General features: G+C 36.4%; 1 protein-coding gene across 1 annotated transcript in view; it reads left to right on the top strand.

The window, feature by feature from the left end:
* Nucleotides 1-18,599, top strand: part of LOC131037327 (mannosyl-oligosaccharide glucosidase GCS1) — a 207,367-nt gene that overhangs the window by 147,723 nt on the left and 41,045 nt on the right. Inside the window, exons 16-17 of the mRNA XM_057969439.2 lie at nucleotides 17,102-17,242; nucleotides 17,346-17,396. Coding sequence (XP_057825422.1) covers nucleotides 17,102-17,242; nucleotides 17,346-17,396 — 192 coding nt within the window. The remainder of the gene's footprint in view (nucleotides 1-17,101; nucleotides 17,243-17,345; nucleotides 17,397-18,599) is intronic.

Below are 18,599 nucleotides of genomic sequence, written 5' to 3'. Positions count from 1 at the left end.
GGCTGATTATTAACCGACTGTTCATCTCTACCCCCATTGTTTCCCCCATTATGCTGATTATTTTGTCTTCCATTATTTTGGTGATGATTATTAGCCATAAACTGAGTCATCAAGTTAGTCATTCTATTGACATTATCCTGCATATCTTGCTGACTTCTGATTAAAGCAGCCAATAAATCCCTATTGTTATCTGGGTCTCCCATGTTGGTTTCAAAAATTAATTCCACGTCTGTTTCTGTGTGGCTATCTTCAATTTCAAATGGAATTGATGAACTATTCTGTGCTACAGGTAAGTTTGTAAATCTGTTTTGACGGGCCCTAGTACTTCGGAAATTATAATTTCCTTGGTGCATACTCAATTGTGCATTAAATTTTCTGAAACATACCCTACAGGCTGGCAGGATTTAGAGCTCTGATACCATTGTAAAATTCCCTTACTAGATCTGAATGCAAATACATTTGTGTGTCCCAAAAATATAGTGTTGTATCATTTTACTAAACTGGCTGATTTCGTTTTGTCTATGTTTTCCTTTCAACAGTGTATTCCATGCATCTAAGAATATGACTCAATGGTATGATCCATGCATATAATTTATCTTTCATGCCCTATTTAACCAACATAAACTTGATGGATTATTCAATCTTTAATTACATATAAGTGAATACAACAAATGCACCTGTTGGTTCGCAATTGTATTGCCAGACTGTTATGGTGGTCTTTCCCGGAAGCATCATTTCCCGATCGAAGGTTGGTAGTGGATGGAACTCAATGCCATTTGCTTTTACTTCCCTCCAATCCTTAGTTGCATAGCCAATAACTACAACTTGGATAACTGGATGCAAACACCGCTCTATACGATGACTTCTGTTGTTGTCTTAGGCCACGGGTTCTGTAGGTGGAGATGTCTTCACGCTGCGCTCTGGAACATCCCGTCTCTATATTCGACAACCACAGACTCGGGTTACCATTATCTGAATTATATTCTGGACGCCGTCACTACGTATGCACAGGAATCATAAATCATGTGTATCGTTATACTGTCTTCCGATACCATGGCAGTTGTTCGTACACTTGCGTAGTTCATTCTCGACACCGTGTTTTGGAAAGGTTCTTTTTCTCAAACCAAAGGTTTGTACAAATCTTTGGAGTCTTACGCTATTACAATGTATCTCTGTATTCACTAGATGAACTACATTCCACTGCTCTCGACTCTCGACGCCACCAATAGGCCAGGCTTTTCTTGACGAAAGGGTTTCAATCTTCCAGGATTGATATCGTGTAGATAATCAATGCCTATCTTCGGTATGGTAATGTTTATAAACTTCCTCCCCCTTCATGGCTATCATCCATCCTTTTATTTGCAACAGGTAGTTGAACTTCCTGTGGTAGTTGAACTTCCTGTAATAATTCCCGTAATAGTTAGACACTATTTACGGTGATAATCAAAAGAAAGATATAAGTTAAAGTCATTTACTCATCGAGCAATAGTATATTAATTATTTATATAAACGAATGGAAGGATTTATATAAGTAATTAATATATTTTGTATGCAATTTTCAATCATGTTTTAGGGGACATGACAAACTAATTCTTAATAAAGCATAATTAATTCTGATATGATACCAACATAATATATTGCAGCTGAGAGTATTTAATGTTATTGAACTTATATTAAGCAGATATGACAGAATTATACTGTAATGGTAATAGTGTTACAATAACAAAAGGAGTTCTCAGATATTTGATCCCATACATTTCTAAGAATTATTCTCAAACTGTTATTCTATTCACTAGCTGCCGAAACTAATATATCGATTTGCCATAGACTAAGAATAGTCAGCAAAATAGGCTATAAAGCATAATCAGACCCTCAACATACTATAAATGTACAACATAGATGTGAGGAAGAGATACAGGATACCAGAGAATAGTTGTGCAAACCTCCTATTCCCGCTCTATGTTTTTTAATGTCTTCTTCCAAGGGTTTGCTGAGCAGGTTGACAGCAGATTCCTTCCTTATCTCCTTGTTGCTCGGTGCTTGGTTGAAGTCTGCTCTGATTTTTTTCCCTTTTTCCTTCAAAATGGTTTTTCCTTCCTGCTTTTATTTCTTATCATAATAATGATTGATGGTGATATCCCTGGAGGCTTTTGAATCCTTTCATTTATATGTGAGGGAGAGGTCACACCTCTTCGTCATGTATGCCCCTTGGCAAGAGACACACCCTTTCACCATTAGCACCCTTTGAAAGAGTGCAACGCTTCATTATTTCTGCCCTTTGAAAGGGACACAACCTTTCACAATAGAACTTTTCACCAAATAGGTCGCAAGGCCTTTATCCTCAATTTGATGGGACATGACAGTGTGATGGTTTAAAAACCACCCCTTAAACGGTTATATAAAGCATTCATGTGAGACTTGGAAGGGGCATGGAGATCACTCAAGGAAGAAGAAGAGGGTGGCTTGGTGGGCTATGGGTTTCAAGAAGGGGGCACATTATGTCCAACTCGGGGTACAACATGCACGTGGGATTGTCCTGGCTAGGGCTTTTGTGCATGTTGAGTAATTACTTTGGAGCATGCTGAGTTATTTACTCTAGAGCATGTTGTGTTGATGCTTGGGAAGCATTTGTGTTGGTTTTGAACAAGAACTATTTCGTCCTAGATGTGCCACAGCTATGACGACCAAGACCATTGAAATCTTATTAGAGTGAGAATGACCATTCCAAGTGCTCAAGATTAAGATGAGTGTTGGAAACCCTTGATGATAAAAGATATTGAGAATATAATATATGAATTTGGTGATAATATGATTGATTGATGTGGTTGTGTTATTCAATTTATCATGTTAGATATTTCTTTTAGAGTTCTTGTAAATTATCACATGTATAGTATGCATTGCTATTTATATCTATCTTGGATAACATTATACATTGCAAATTATGTTAACTTTAGTATTAACCATTGTATTAATTATGCTGCAAATATTTAATTATCTCTAGAAGAAAAGTGACATTACATTTGGTTTTAGAGCCTAATGATCAAGCCTCCTACCTTAAAATTTTCTTTATGTTTTCAAATTTCATATTATCCAATCTTAGAAATTTCATATGTTTGGGATAGTGCAAGTGAAGTGTGATGGTTACATACAAACATTTGTATGTCTCTAGCTTTGGCTGCTGCTATTCAATCTATTTTGCCAATGTCTTTCAAAGCATGTACACAACATGAAGTCCAAAATTGGAAATTCTCTCAACCATCAAACCAGCTAACTTATAAACACAAGCTAAATCTGCCACAACTTGCGCAACATCAGAAAACCCAACTATTGATGAGGAAATTTGCATTTTCTGACAACATAGAATAAAGTATACTGGTTATATCCTATTCTCTCTTGAATAAGGAAATCTCATATGCTATTCAGATTAATCAAATGAGGTGATTGCAAGGTTCCAAATGTCAGGTCTTGACTGTACTTAAGATAACTTAGTGGTAATGTGAGTTTGCTGGTAATCACGAGGGGACTTGCGCATCTATTTCTGGAATAGATTTTCTGCAGATAAAACTGTAAACAGCTTCCTAGATGTGATAATTTTTTAATATTGATTTTAATGAAATATTAACAGATTTAAGGTTCAAATCAAAGTTTGAGGACAAGGACTCACTGCCGACTCAGCAGCCCAAAAATTGGACTCGGACTTGGACTCGGAAAGGACTCGGCAAAGAAGAAAATCATAGTTTTATAAAAAAGCAAAAAGAAATTAATGCATTTAGAGAACATAAGAGCCATAATTGAAACATTACACTCTATTTGAAATTTCATCATTCATACTCATAGTTTGTATGATAGCAGCATAAGTTTATAAATGTTTACAAAATTACATATAATGATATGTCCAAATGTGAAAAACAGCAAATTAAAGACTACATCTTCTTGTTTTGAGCAATAACAAATGTCAAAAGTGAGGAAAAGTGGAAAAAAAAATGTTTTAACCTTGACTGGGTGTTCTCAGCAAGCGGCAAGAGTCCTTCAGATCTAGCTTTGTCAAAATAACACAACTCAACATAAACTGGTGCAATCTTCGATGGAGATGATACATTTTTAGATTGCTAACACACATATTGAACCCGTAATATAATGCAATCAAACATATATAATCAACAATTGCACTAATATTTAGAGATGTTTAGACTAACCATGCACAGATTTTAACAATCAGCTAACTCCCAATGGTATGAACAAGGGCTCATTGAATATCAATTCTAGAAATCATTTCATAGTAATTTGCATTGAAATAAAATAACCAATTTGGAGAAGAATGAACCATGCACTCACAAAAAATAACACATAGATCACCACATCAATGATTTTGCATTTATTTCACTAGAGTTCTTGGATCAATTCAGTGAAACTTCCTATGAACAATGAAATAGGGCTTGCCCTTTTATAGTATTCTCACTCTAAATCAAAGGCTAAGATTAAATCCTTTCAATGGCCTAGATTTGCCTTATAGAAACTGTTACAACTACCAGCAGTTTTTATTAAATGATTTCAACCATTTTCTAACCACTTTCTAACTACTTTTCAGTTGTTCCCACTACAAGATGAAATTTACACGTTTCTCAATACAACAAGACAAAAAAAATTGTTACTTTTGACTTATAATATTATTTTTATTTTAGCCAAAATTTAATATTTCTTTTGCAAAATAATAATTATATTAAATTCAAATGGATAAATCCAAAGAAGCAATAGTCGGGAAAAATCCCGATTATTCTCAATTAATTGGCAATTGGTGCTGCTCTTGATTAAGTCCCCCCAAAAATCGGAAAAATTGTTGACTGATTCTTTGCCTATTTTCAATGATTTTTTCTGGTTTTAATCGCAAAAAAACGTGATTAGTCGCATTGCATGAAAACCCGCGAATAATAATGCCACGAAAACCCTAAAATGTTTGCCAAATTCGATAACTAGCCATCTTTTTTCAAGGTTACTCACTCAGCTCGTGGCTAAGGGTTATTAATAGGCAAAGTTGAAGTCGAAGGGAAGCAAATAGAAGGTGTTTTTTGGTCGCATGATAGAGGGCATTTCCGGCGACTTCATTTTTTGAGGTATTTACAGTAATCCTTCATTTAGAACTGTATTTCTGATAGTATAGAGTCTATAGTCGTCTAATTTATGATAAATAGCCGTCTAATTTTTGAGGTATTTACAGTAATTTCCTATACTATTTCTGATAGTAGAATAATCAGAAATACAGTATATATACAGTTATTTAGCATCATTTAGGATTAAACACATGATCTAGTATGCTATTATTATGTAAATGAAGCTTACTGTATACATGATTGTAAGCTTAATAAATGATAGTAAACATACAGTTTTGCTAGCATATAGAACACACATAATACATGAATACACATAGCAACATAAGGGATAGTAAACATAGCAACATATAGTTTTAATAAATGATAGTAAAACATGAATTCTGTAAGCTTAATAAATGATAGTAAAACTGTATGTTGCTATGTTTATTCTGATTACCACTATTTCTGATAGCAGAATACGGTTTACTATCATAGTTATTCAAACTGAATGATAGTAAATTGTATTCTGCTTACTATGATAGTAAATTATTCAGGTTACTATATTATTGCTATATTCAGGTTACTATATTAGTGCTATATTCGGGTTACTATATTACTGCATTATTATGGAATATGTGCTAGAGGCATTTAGGGATCGCATATGCAGTTTTTGAACCTTATATTTTCCTACATCTTCTTATTCTATAGTGTGGGCTCACATCTCTAAAATTTTATCTACATGCTATCTGCCTTAAATTTTTTTTTTATTTTTAAATTTACATGCTATCTACAACTGTATAACACCGAGATAATATTCAGAACATACGATTGTAACATTGAAATGGTTAGCATCCCTTATGAACATACAACTGTAACATTGAAATGTTGAAAGACTGAATTAAAACGCTTTTGCAGATTTCATTCTTGATCACAATGCCACGTCAAAAAGACTTTGCATAGCATGAAGGTCAAGTGCAATTGGTGTCTAGATGAGATCAGTGGTGGAATTTATCGTTTGAAATGACATTTGTCAAAAGACGAGGAAATAACACCAAGATATGCAAAAATTGCCTTGTAGATGTCTCGTATCAGGCAAAACAATCTCTTGAAGGGATTGCTGAGAGTAAGGCCAAAAAGGCAAGAATTGGGGTTGAACTAGGTTTTAGTTCTACAAATCCTAGGATGAACCATTTGGGTGAGGATGGTGAAGATTGGGGGTTTCAGGGAATCTAGATCGATACATAATTCTATAGCACTTGGACCAAATATAGGTGGATGATTCATTAATACTTTCTTCCAACCTCGTACTACACCAGTATCACAAACCACTTTGGAGAGTATAGGATGGAGGATAACTGTCACTGAACAAGCAAAGAAGGCAATTGCTAATTATTGTTACTCCTCTCACACGACATTCCATGCTTCCAGAAATCCATATTTGGCAATCCATGGTAGATGCTATTGCAGCTGTAGGTCTTGGGTTTCAAGCCCCATCTTATGAGTCATTGAGGGTTGGTATGCTAAAAGATGCTATAGAGGATGCTCAAGATGTTGTTAAAGAGCATCGGTTACAATGGGCTATTACTGGTTGTAGCATCATGTTAGATGGTTGGACAAATAGAAGAAACCAAACTCTCATTAACTTCCTTGTCTCTTGTGAGATTGACACTATTTTTTTGAAATTTGTAGATGCTTCTAATAAAATGAAATCCACAAGTGTACTGTTTGAGATATATGACGCGATAGTTAGGGATGTAGGGCCACAAAATGTGGTTTAATTTATCACAGACAATGCTGCTGCTTGTGTTGCTACAAGGAGACTTTTGACATATAAATACCTTCTATTTTTTTAGCCATGTGCAACACATTGCCTTGATCTAACCCTAGAGGACATTGGAAAAATTGAATGGGTTAAGGATGCATTTCAGAAGGCTCACAAGGTTACCGAATTTGTTTATAATCACACGAGGATTTTGGCTATAATACGCTCTTTCATAGGAGGCAAAGAGCTAGTTCGACCAGGGGTGACAAGATTTGCAACAAATTTCCTTGCATTATAGAAACTATTTGAACAAAAAGGTTAATTGAGGTGAATGTTTGTTTCAACTGAGTGGATGGAGTCTGACTTCACAACTCAAGCAAAGCTGCAAATGACATAGCAGTGGCAGAATACATGTATTCTACCACCTTTTGGGAATCAATTGAACAAATTGTAGAATTTTCAGAGCCTTTAGTAAAAGTCTTGAGACTAGTGGATGGGGAAAAACCCCACATGGGATGTGTATGAGGCCATGGATAGGGCTAAGGACGTGATAAGAAGTAAGCTGAGAAATAATAGAGATAGGTATATGTCATTGTGGGACATAATTGATAGGAGATGGGATGGACAGATGCACACTCCTCTCTATGCTGCGGGATACTTGCTCAATCCTTTGTTTTTCTACAAGACTTCATTCATAGATATTGATGCTGAGCTCAAACAAGGCTTTTTCAAGTGCATAGAAAAAATGTTTCCCAACATGGAAAATTTTGATGTGGCTACAATAGAGTTGGAAGTGTACAAGCAGGCTAAGGGTTTTCTCTCTTCTAGGGCTTCCTTGCAAAGTAGGAAGACCATCCAACCAGGTAGACTCTATAAACTTTTGACAATCTCTTTATTTTGCCAACATGCTCATTAAGTTTGTTAAGATTATAAGATATTCTTAGTCCTACAATATCATCTCCATATAATGTGTTTCTCAGTTGCATGGTGGGCTTCTTTTGGAGACGAAATACCAATTTTAAGGTGGACAGCAGTGTGCATTTTGAGCCAATCATGCAGCTCATCAACTTGTGAGCGTAATTGGAGTGTTTTTGAACTCGTACATTCCAAGAAATGTAACCGCCTATCACAACAACGGATGAATGACTTGGTATTTGTTCACCACAACCTCCGCTTGAAGACAAGGAAAACTCAAGGTGAGAATATTAATATTGCAGTTTTTGAAATTGTATTCACTATTCATTGTGTTTTTCACTTGTAAGGCAAAGACTAATTTCTACATGGGCAAAATCAAGAACTATTGAGGAAGATTCACCAATTGACCTCGATTAGATAGATGCAGAGTGTGAGTTGATTGTTGTTGTTGTTGATGATGATGATGATGATGATGATGATGATGATGATGATGATCCTCCGCGTGAGACTGAAGATTTTAATCTCATGAGGGAAGCCAACTTGGATCTTGAATGGATTGAACGAGCTAGGACATGCTCTCACCTAGGAGCTTCATCTTCAGGGCCTCCTGCCCCCTAGCATGTCATTGCCTATAGTTAATATTTTGGAATTTTGTACTTAGTTTACAAGTTGACTTTGTACAAAGTCACAAACTATATTGTAATTGACATTTTGACATCTATCACCATCTAGATATTATTTATGTTGTGGTATGTTTTGTGCAACTTAATCAGCGATATGAATATAAACAACGAAAATCTATTTTTTACAATTCATGTGTTCAAAGTGTCTATTTTATTTGCTTACAATATCTCTATGCTATGGAAATGCCCTAAAATATAAAAATAAGTAGTTTTTGATTCTTTTTCTGCAATTTTTCATGTTATTTTGTAAATCTGATTTTTTCCTTATTTTTTGAAAAAATCTTATACTTTTGTTTTGCCGATTAATTCCCCAAATGATTAATGCTTTCTTGGATAAATCTTTCCATTTATCTCTCCCAGCAGCCTTTTCAGCTTTTACAAATTCTGCAAATTTCAGAGTTATTGTGTCTAATTCTTCTTGTGGCATCATTGGAATGGTCTTGACTTTGACTCTCATTGATGCCATTTTCTTCACTTCTTCTATTTGGGCCCCTCCCAATTTGTTTCATCCTTCTCATTTTGATCCATTAATGCTGACAGCTTACTTGCCTTTTCCAGATTTTCCTTAGAAGGTGGAGATTGGTGTTTGGGTGTGAAGGATTTATCCCACCCTAATTTATATGCATAAAGGGCCATTTTATCCTTTTCATTTCCTATCATGGTGTTTAGAAAAGTCAAACAGCCATTCCTTATCCCACTTATCATTACCTCTAGTCTGCACATATCTCCTTTAATTGTGCTAATGGTGTCCTAAAAGCGCAAGGCATGACACCCTTTGTTAACTGTTTTAATTTTGTCTTTCTCCATTATTCCTGCATCTATCAAAATTTGTTGATCAATTTTGGTCAGGAAATACATGTAAAGTGGGACCTTATTGGAGATAGTATCAAAATCCTTGCTGTGAGTGTCTATCTTCCACATTTTCTTCATGTATAGTTTTGTAGCTTGGTATTCAAGAAGTAATTCTTGCAATATGTGCTTCCCCTTCTCATATAGATCATTCAGCCAATCCTTAGTCACTTTGGCTGTAGCCCTTATCTCATCAAACTTGGTGACCGACCTCCTAGCAAGAATAGCTGGAGGTAGACATTTTTCTGCTTGCTCTGCCCTAGCCTTGTATCTTTTTTTTTTCTCTGTCTCCTTCTGCAACCTTCTGATTATGGCCTCTGAAGAGTCATGAAATCCCTCCACTTCTTGTACCATGGTGACCTGTCCCATGCTTACTGATACAACCTTATTATTCAGGGGTGATTTCCTTGTCTTATCTGCAGCAGGAACTGCTATATGCACAACTCTGTTCTGCTTTTCATCCCTTGTTATTTTGGAGTATGTTCTAGGTCTTTTCTTTTCTTTTGGCTACCCAATGCTTGCAAACAAGTCATCTAAGCTCGTGTAGGCTGTACCTTCAATCGTCTTGACCTTCATTCTTTGTTGTAACCATGCAGGAGCAGCTGCCTGTTCAGTTCTGTTATTACCCTCTTGTTCCTCTGGAATTATGACTTGTTTGTTTGTGACGCTTTGCTTGCTACTGTTAAGACAGGGCAATTGATTATCTTCTAAGACTTGTTCTTTTCCTTTTTCTACATTCCTATCCTTAGCATTTGCTACTGTATCCTCAACATGTAAGGGCTGATCCGTATTATGCTGTTCTTTTTCCAAGAGAGGAGGTTCATTAAATATTTCTTCACATGCTTCTTTATTTATTTCTTCTTCTCTATATTCCACTCTTGTAGATAAATTTTCTGTTTCTTTGCAAACTCTGTCATCATTCTTTAATTCAGGAACTGAGGGAAGATTATGAGAAAATGTCTCTTGTTGATAAACTACTTGGGCTGTTTCATCCTGTAATTGTTTCTCTTGGTGCTTTAATCTTTCTGATAAATTAACAACCTCCACTTTAAACATCTCATCCTGGGGTGCAGCAGAAGATGCAGTCAAGGTATCTACTTGAACTTTTGATGTAGTGAGATCAGCTTGAGAAGTATGTGCAATATCTTGGTTTGAGGTGGCGTGTGGAGGCTTGGCTGCCCTTGTTCTTGTCCTCTTCAGACTAGGATTATCAATTGATGGAGCAGTCCTATTTCTTTTCTTGGTAGGCTTTCTTTCTAGTACTGTCTTGTTCTTCTTCTGTTTCTGAGTTTCTTCTTTTTCTTGAACTTCATCCTCTGTCTCATCATCATCACGATCATCCGAAGATGATTGAGACTGCAAGTCTCCCATTAAATCAAATGTGAATTTTACCCCTTTTTGCTTCAATTTATCCATCTGTTAATGTACGCATATATTTGTATACCTCTTTGGCGCTCTCATTATCATATTTAAAGTAGTCACTGGATCCTGTGACCAATCAATCGGAGGTAGTGCCTGATCCTTAATGGGCTCATATAAGCGATGTTGTATGGAATCCGCATCATCTTCCACCTGGTAAGGTACTTGAGTGAACTTATTTATTCTTATTTGCTTGATATTCAGCCGGGAATAATTTCTTCTTTTTATCTCAAACTCATCCATACAGCATGCCTAGTAGTCTTCTATATTGGCATTATGTTCGTAACATCTCCCATATGCTTTTCTCCCAAGTCTAGTAGGATCATAACTTTCTACTTGTATGCATCTGCACACCAAATGAAGCTAACTCATCCCCTGATTTCTCTGCTTAAACAACGGTATGTATGAAAACATCTGCGTCTGCAATGGTTAACGTATATAGCACCCTTGTCAACTTTCTTTCTTTTAACACTTTGTCTGCTGTGTGCAATTGCTTCGTTACCTCTAAGAGCACTAACTTGTTTGTTGGATACTTGGGTAGCCTATAGGAGCACTAACTTGTCTGAATGAGTTTGCATTTTCTTGCATGGAATGACAACCAGCATGGTAGTGTTGATGCACTTGAGAACTCGTTTATTTTTTGACATTTTGTGCATTCATCCACTGCTGATTACATGCCAGAAATCATGAAGAAACAGTATTGGGAACCCTACCAGAGTGTTGTGACGTTTTCACACATCGCCCCATTGCAAATGGGGACCCCTGCTTTTTGCTTTTCTAGGGTTTGTTTTTAGGTCTTTTAGGGTTTTGTCTGTTAGCCTTTGCATTTTGAGTGTCGCCAAGGGGATCACCTGGATAGTAGGTCCTGCTGGAGTGATGTCCTTATCCTGAAATTTGGCTAAGTCTGGAATGTCCTTATCCTGAAATTTGGCTAAGTCTGGAAAGTCCTGATCTTGAAATTTGGCTAAGTCTCGAAAGTCCTAATCCTGAAATTTGGCTAAGTCTGGAATGTCCTGATCCTGAATTTTGACTAAGTCTGGAAACTGAAAAACCTCCAAAAACTAGATTTTGCAATATAACTCCTGGAGGTCTGAAACCACTCTCAAACATCCTGAAAGTATATATGGAATATAACTTAAAGTATAACTTATACTTAAATGTTATATTCCATAAAATTATCCTGACGGAGAGTTCAAAAGGTCAAAAAATCGCTCCTGACCCTCAGTGAAGGCCTAGAGCGAAAATTGCTCCTGACCCTCAGTGAAGGCCCACAACGAAAATCGCTCCTGACCCTTAGTGAGGGCCCACAACGAGAAATCTTATAAGGGTCATTGCTAGCCTTATTTGGTCGATTTGAGAGGTCAAGAGCATGATGAAGGATAGAATGAACATAATGAGGTATCTAGACTTGATTAAAGATGATAAATTGAAGGAGTTTTGCCCAGGAAAGGAAAAATTGCTCTTGACCCTCAGAGAGGGCCCACAGCGATTTTCTTTGTGTGCACATTTTGGGACCTTTCTTGGATGTGAAATTCTATTCATAGCAAAGCACAAGACATATCTCCCTTGGCAAAGTGATTTTTAGATGAAAAGTGAAACATTTTGGTCCAGGTAGCAAAAATCGCCCCTGACCCTCAGAGAGGGTCCATAGCGAGATTTTCAAATATGCATTATTCTTGCAAGATCAAAGTGATTTTATGATTGGAAGGGATGAAGGAAAACATGTTCTATCCGTTGAATATAATTTGGAGGATCAACACGAGGAAATCAACCCAAAATGAAAAAATCGCTCCTGACCCTCACTGAAGGCCCACAGCGAAAAATTGCTCCGAACCCTCAGAGAGGGCCCACAGCGAGAAACCTAAAATGGGAATTTTTCATCCAAGTTTGAGGAAAGCTAAGGCTAGGCATGGGTTTGAAACGATGTTTGAAAAGCCTTGAAGTGAAAAGAAATCGTTGAGAATCAATATTTTGAAGGCAATTACAAAAATCGCTCCGGACCCTCAGAGAGGGCCCATAGCGATTTTTTAGTTTTCTCTCCTTGGTTTGAAGAATTGAGATAAAATCTTGCTTGGACAGGAGGAGAACGTGATGTGTTATGCCTTGGAGGTGATTTGAAGATTAAAAGATAAAGGAATTTGCCTAAAACTAAAAAAGTCACTCTTGACCCTCACTGAAGGTCCAGAGCGAGATTTTAAAAAAATGCATGTTTTCTTCAAAATGGTGCTAAGGCAAGGTTAGGATAAGGCGAAGAGACCTCCAAAAACATGATGAATATTGTTTTGCCTTTGAAACTTGATGATTTTTGTCAGAAAATGAAAAATCGCTCCTGACCCTCAGAGAGGGCCCACAGCGAAAAATCGCTCCTAACCCTCAGAGAGGGCCCAGAGCGAAATTATTGAAAATCCTCATTTTACCTTGCAACAACAAAGCGAATTTGGATGGAGTGGATAAAGGAAGGATGTTGCTAAATGACGAATGAAGTTTCAATGAAAAATGATGAAGAATCAAGCCTAAAATCAAAAAGTCGCTCCCGACCCTCAGAGAGGGCCCATAGCAATTTTTCAGGATCCTCTCCTTTGTTTGAGGAATTGAGACCAAATCTTGTGTGGATAGGAAGAAGAGATGATATTTTATGTCTTGGAAGCAATTTGGAATCCAAAAGATGAAGGATTAAGAGCAAGATTGAAAATCGCTCCTGACCTTCACTGAAGGTCCAGGGCGAAATTGGTGATATCCTTCATTTTTACATTATTGAGCATTGATATTCCTTAAAATCCTCAAAATTGCTCACTTCAAAGCCTTTGGAAAGATTAAATCAAATTCGCATTAAATTAAAGGCATTTTAATTTAATAAATTAATTTTGTACCTTGAAATAATCAAAATAAGCATCTTAGAGGTATTAAACTTAATTTAAATAAATTAAAAATTTACAAGTTGAGTGCTCAAATACATTTGTTTGCTTTTACAAGCAAGTCGGCCTTCTTTTGAGGAGGATTTTATTTCATTTTCATTTCCCTTTTGGCAAGTCGGCCTTGGAGAGAAGAGAGGTGAGCGCTCTATATATTGGAGGGGTTTGTTTCGTATTTCAAATCATTCATTCATCCTTTTTCAAGTGCAAAGTTGAAGTGCGAATTGGAGGAGAGAAATCTAGCTAGAGTGGAGCGAATTTCTACTAAGTGTTGAAGATCAAAGAGGGTGGAGTCTATTCTTTTGAAGCTAGAGGAGGTGCAATTCATCCAAGGGAGAATTTTGATTTAAATTTTGCCTAGCAAAATCCATTTTTTGCATCATTTCTTAGAGTTTAATACTCAAGAGGAGGTATGGCAAAATCATCTTGACACCCTTGTTTAAGGTTTGATTTGTGGACATTTGTTTTGGAAAAATCTAAGTATTGCATGGTTAATTAGGAAATGATAACTCAAGATTTATCATGAAGTTTCCTAATTAAAATCTTAAATCTTCCTTTTAAGTTTAATTTCTAGACTTCAAGATATATTACTAATTTTGAAATGTTGTGTAGGTATCAAGATGGTGACTCCTAAGGCCGAAGATCTACAGGTCGGCAGGCTCTCATCAAAGAAGATCCGGTCCAGGACAAAGATGATCTCCTCCAGCTCAGTATCATCAAAGAAGATCAAGCAAGGACAAGAGCGACCTCCTCCAGTCTAGCATCGACAAGGACGACCTTCTTCGGTCAAGCATCATCAGTAATAACTTCTTCCAATCCAGCATTCCAAGGCAAGGTACATCATCATCCTGCACATCAAAGACAAAAGAGGTTAGAGCAAGGGTTCGTTGAAGAAGCAGATAGTTTCAGAAGAGTTAATTAAAGCTAGCTTCTCAGCAACATCAAATTGGCATCAACCAAGTGTCAGACGAGGTGGCATCCCAGTCATCACTTCTCCAGTCGGATTGGTCCACCTCAGCATGTCCATATTCAATGTACCTATCTCATGGGAGGTGGCACAAACTTCGATGTACCTACCCCAGCTATCCATTGGTCGAATTTTCCAGAGAGGACATGTGTCCAATTAATACAATTTTATCATTGGTCAAGCATTAAATGTTATGTAATGGTTGTAACAAACCCTAATTAGGGTTTTCATTGTTGAATCCTGGCCGTTGATCTCAAATTGATCTTAGCCATCGAATTGTATTTTGGGCACTATATAAGCCTCGACTCTTCATTTTGTAAGGGAGTTAGAAAGGAGTTAGTGAATAGAGAGTAGTTAGAAGGTGAATAGTTAGTTGATAGAATAGCAATTAGAGTAGAATAGGAGGACAAGGGAAGAAATTGTTGCCATTGATTGTAAACAAACTCCATTTTCATTGAAGTAATGGTGAAGTGTGTCATTTCTTGTTGAATCTTTAATTCTAGATGGTAGATGATTAGATCGAATGAAGGAAATTGTTGAATGCACCTGTGTGGAATCTGTTCAATCCATACCACTAGCTTCTTACTGATTGTAAGGACGCCTTGCGTGGTCAACTGGAATGAAATGAGCTTAATCATAAGTCATTACACGTCCATTATTTCATGCATTTTCTTGAATGGTGATCATTGTCAGATGATGTACGATTTAAACATATTGGAAGCATCCCTTAGAAGATCGCATTGAGTTGGTGTTGAATTGTTCAGCCTGATGGTGAGACCCAGCCCAGTAGGAATCCACCTAGTCATTCATCCATATTCTCGCATTCTAGGTAGTAGAGTAGACTTCCTGAACCCTGCATCTTTTGCCATTTGTTTGTCTTCCAGTTAGTTAGTAGGACTTGTGATTCCAGCAAATTAGACGTTCAGGTCATTGAGTGTAAGTTCCCTTGTGATTCCAGCAAATCACATCATACCACAAAGAGCTTATCCACATGTAGAGATCTTACAACGAAGAACCTTGAAGTCATCTTGATTGATCCTTTTCGCGATATCTTTAGCATTCAGAGGCTTTATTCAAGAGAGGATAAGGTACCTTTATGTATTTTATTTTGTGTTTGCATGTGCATAAAAAACACGTCAACACAGAGCAGGGTTTGTAATCTGGGAATAAGCTTTTCCAGCTTTGTTCTTGTGATGGGATATGCCAAATTCACTGTGTTTTGCATTCAAGAAGTAGAAGTAAAGTTATCTTCCACTGTACAATAGGTTCTGTGAGAAGATACTTAAAATATTCTGTTGCAGCATTGCTTCTGCATCTGGATAGTTATAGGAAGCCTCTCCATGCAGCTATTGATTTTTGATGTTAGTATTCCTCTCCTTGGTGAGGGAGATTAAAAATCTGGCTGATCGGAACTTGTTCCTCTTTTCCTGTCATCAGGGTGAAATAAGAATCTTGAATATTGTATCACTGCTTCTGAAAGGGAATTCATTTTTTTTGATGAAATATGTTTTAAACAGTGTTCCACGGGGACGCGTCTCCCAAGGTCCACGTCTCCCCATCCCCGAAAGCCGTCCCCAAAACTTAAGCCCATTGTCTCCTTGTACCCAAAGCCCGTCCCCACGTCCCCGTATCCCACCGTCCCCAATGCCCGTGGAACATTGGTAATAAAAAGTCTCTTATTACACGGCATTTACTTAAATTCATATTCTATAGAATGTTGCTAACATTGCTTAGTAATTATATAGCACCTTATCTGAAGAAACAAAACAAGGATGGGAAGTTTTTATAACACTTACTGGTACTTCCCATTTTATAAAAATTTTGGAATGGTCTTAGGAATTTTTCTGCTTACAAAAACTTGGCCATCTTGGCAACTTGGGATTGTTTTATTACATATATGGGTACCTCCCATTTTATAAAATTTTGGAGGAATTTGTTTATTTACAAAACTTGGGCATCCTATCAACTATTGTATCAAAAGATATATCATCTGCCCCCACACTGGCTACTTAGGTTTCTCACCTCCATTTACAAATGAGGAAAATATATACAGTGGATCCAATCTGTTATCTCATTGATTGTGCAAAGGAAAGATGTTATAAATTAAATTCTTGATAATATTTTGATTGTCTTATGTTTTCACTGTTTGACATTGAACCCAATTATGTATAAAGAGTGTTATTGCATATGTAAATAAATATTAAGCTAGCAGTCTCCCCACATTCTATGGGTTTTGTTGATGTATTTGATCCTAGTAATCATCTTAGTATGTTGCTTCTAGGATATAAAATTAATACTAATTTAGATAAATGGTGTCAAAATTTCTCATAAATCTTACAGCAATGCTCTTGTATATCTAATTGGAATGCTTATCTTCAATTTTGAAACTTAGTAGTTAAGTCTTTTTTTCTTCGAGTTCCTATATGCTGCTTCCATGTAAAACAATATATGTAATCATCATTGACTCCAATTTTTAATGTCCTGAATTTGGTACGTTTGATCTTCAGACGCTTTCTTCAGGTTTTGATGACTACCCACGTGCTTCACATCCAAGTGAAGACGAACGGCATGTGGATTTAAGGTGTTGGATGTCTCTTGCAGCTGAATGTATGCATCTAATTTCCAGGCTACTTGGTTTGACAAGCAATGTGAGCAACATTTTTTCCTGCACAGGTTGTCATATCTTCCATTTTACTGGAAAGTTTTAAATTTGGATGCTTCTTTGACTTGCATCTTTCATTGATTGTACAGAAGTATCATCCAACAGCAAAGCAACTTTCTGATCTCAATCTCCTGAATGATGTAAGAAATTTCCTTCTTTGCGGAACTTCAAAATTTTTGCTCATAGGCATTTTTCTTCTGCAAAAAGTATATGCCTATATGAATGTTTGAATGAATACTTATGAGCATTAATCAGAATAAATCCAATTAAACCTTATCTGTGCTTAGTACATTTCTCATGTTCCATGACCGCTTATCTTCTGAAAGTAAAGCTTACAATGTCTGGTACTGTAATTGTACTTGGTTGTATCTCATAATTGAAAAGGGACAGCAATTGGATTCTTTTAATAATCATGACCTTTATTGTACAGTGTTTGGCTCAATATGACTGAAATAAAATGATGTATGGAAGAATGATGGATTTCCTAGAAAGTACTCTCTCTCTCTCTCTCTCTCTCTATATATATATATATATATATATATGTATGTATGTATGTATGTATGTATGTATATATGTATATATATGTGTGTGTATATATATATATATATATATATATATATATGTATGTATGTATGTGTATAATTTCATTAGGTAAAATGAATAAAAAAAGGATAAGAGTCACCAGCTATATATAGAAAAGAAACTGACAAATGCTGACGAGTTGCAATCAGCATCAGGGTTGCCAACCGACGGACAGGTCTGCAAATAGGTCATTTGCAGCCTTATCTATGGATAAAATAAGATTTTGCTAAGGCAATTTAGTCCTGAATGCCGTTGAATAAAGAGTTTATGTTCATTCTCTGGGCTGTTTAGAAAAACATATTCATACATAACAGCCAGATAATCACTTATTTATCAGAGTTACATTGAAAGCTCCTTGATGCATAGCAGGACCAAAAAGAAGCCCAAAATATTTATTGGGACATGAGGCATAATTTAACCAACAAAAGCCTCTCTGGCTGACCAAAATGTAACTCACAATCTCCTATGTCAGATATATTCACCAAGAACTACGCAGATTCTTCATGGTATTCATAGATTTTCCAAGAGATGTATTGGTGCACCAAGAGATATGCGGCTGCTTTATAGTATTGAATACAATAATAGATTGATATTTGGAAATTTCAATGCATTGTTGGTTTCATATATTACAATCTCATTGACTACTTGCAAGCAAAAATCTAAAATGAGAAACTTGTGATTGCCATGCTTGGCTAGAGCGATTTTGCAAGTTTGCGGTGTAGGCTTGACATGAGTACTTGGCAAGTTTGCCATATGAACTT

This window comes from Cryptomeria japonica, chromosome 3 (assembly GCF_030272615.1).
Source record: "Cryptomeria japonica chromosome 3, Sugi_1.0, whole genome shotgun sequence".
NCBI classification, from domain to species: Eukaryota; Viridiplantae; Streptophyta; class Pinopsida; order Cupressales; family Cupressaceae; genus Cryptomeria; species Cryptomeria japonica.
Note: the sequence above shows the minus strand (reverse complement) of the source record. Positions and strands in the feature narration are given on the sequence as shown.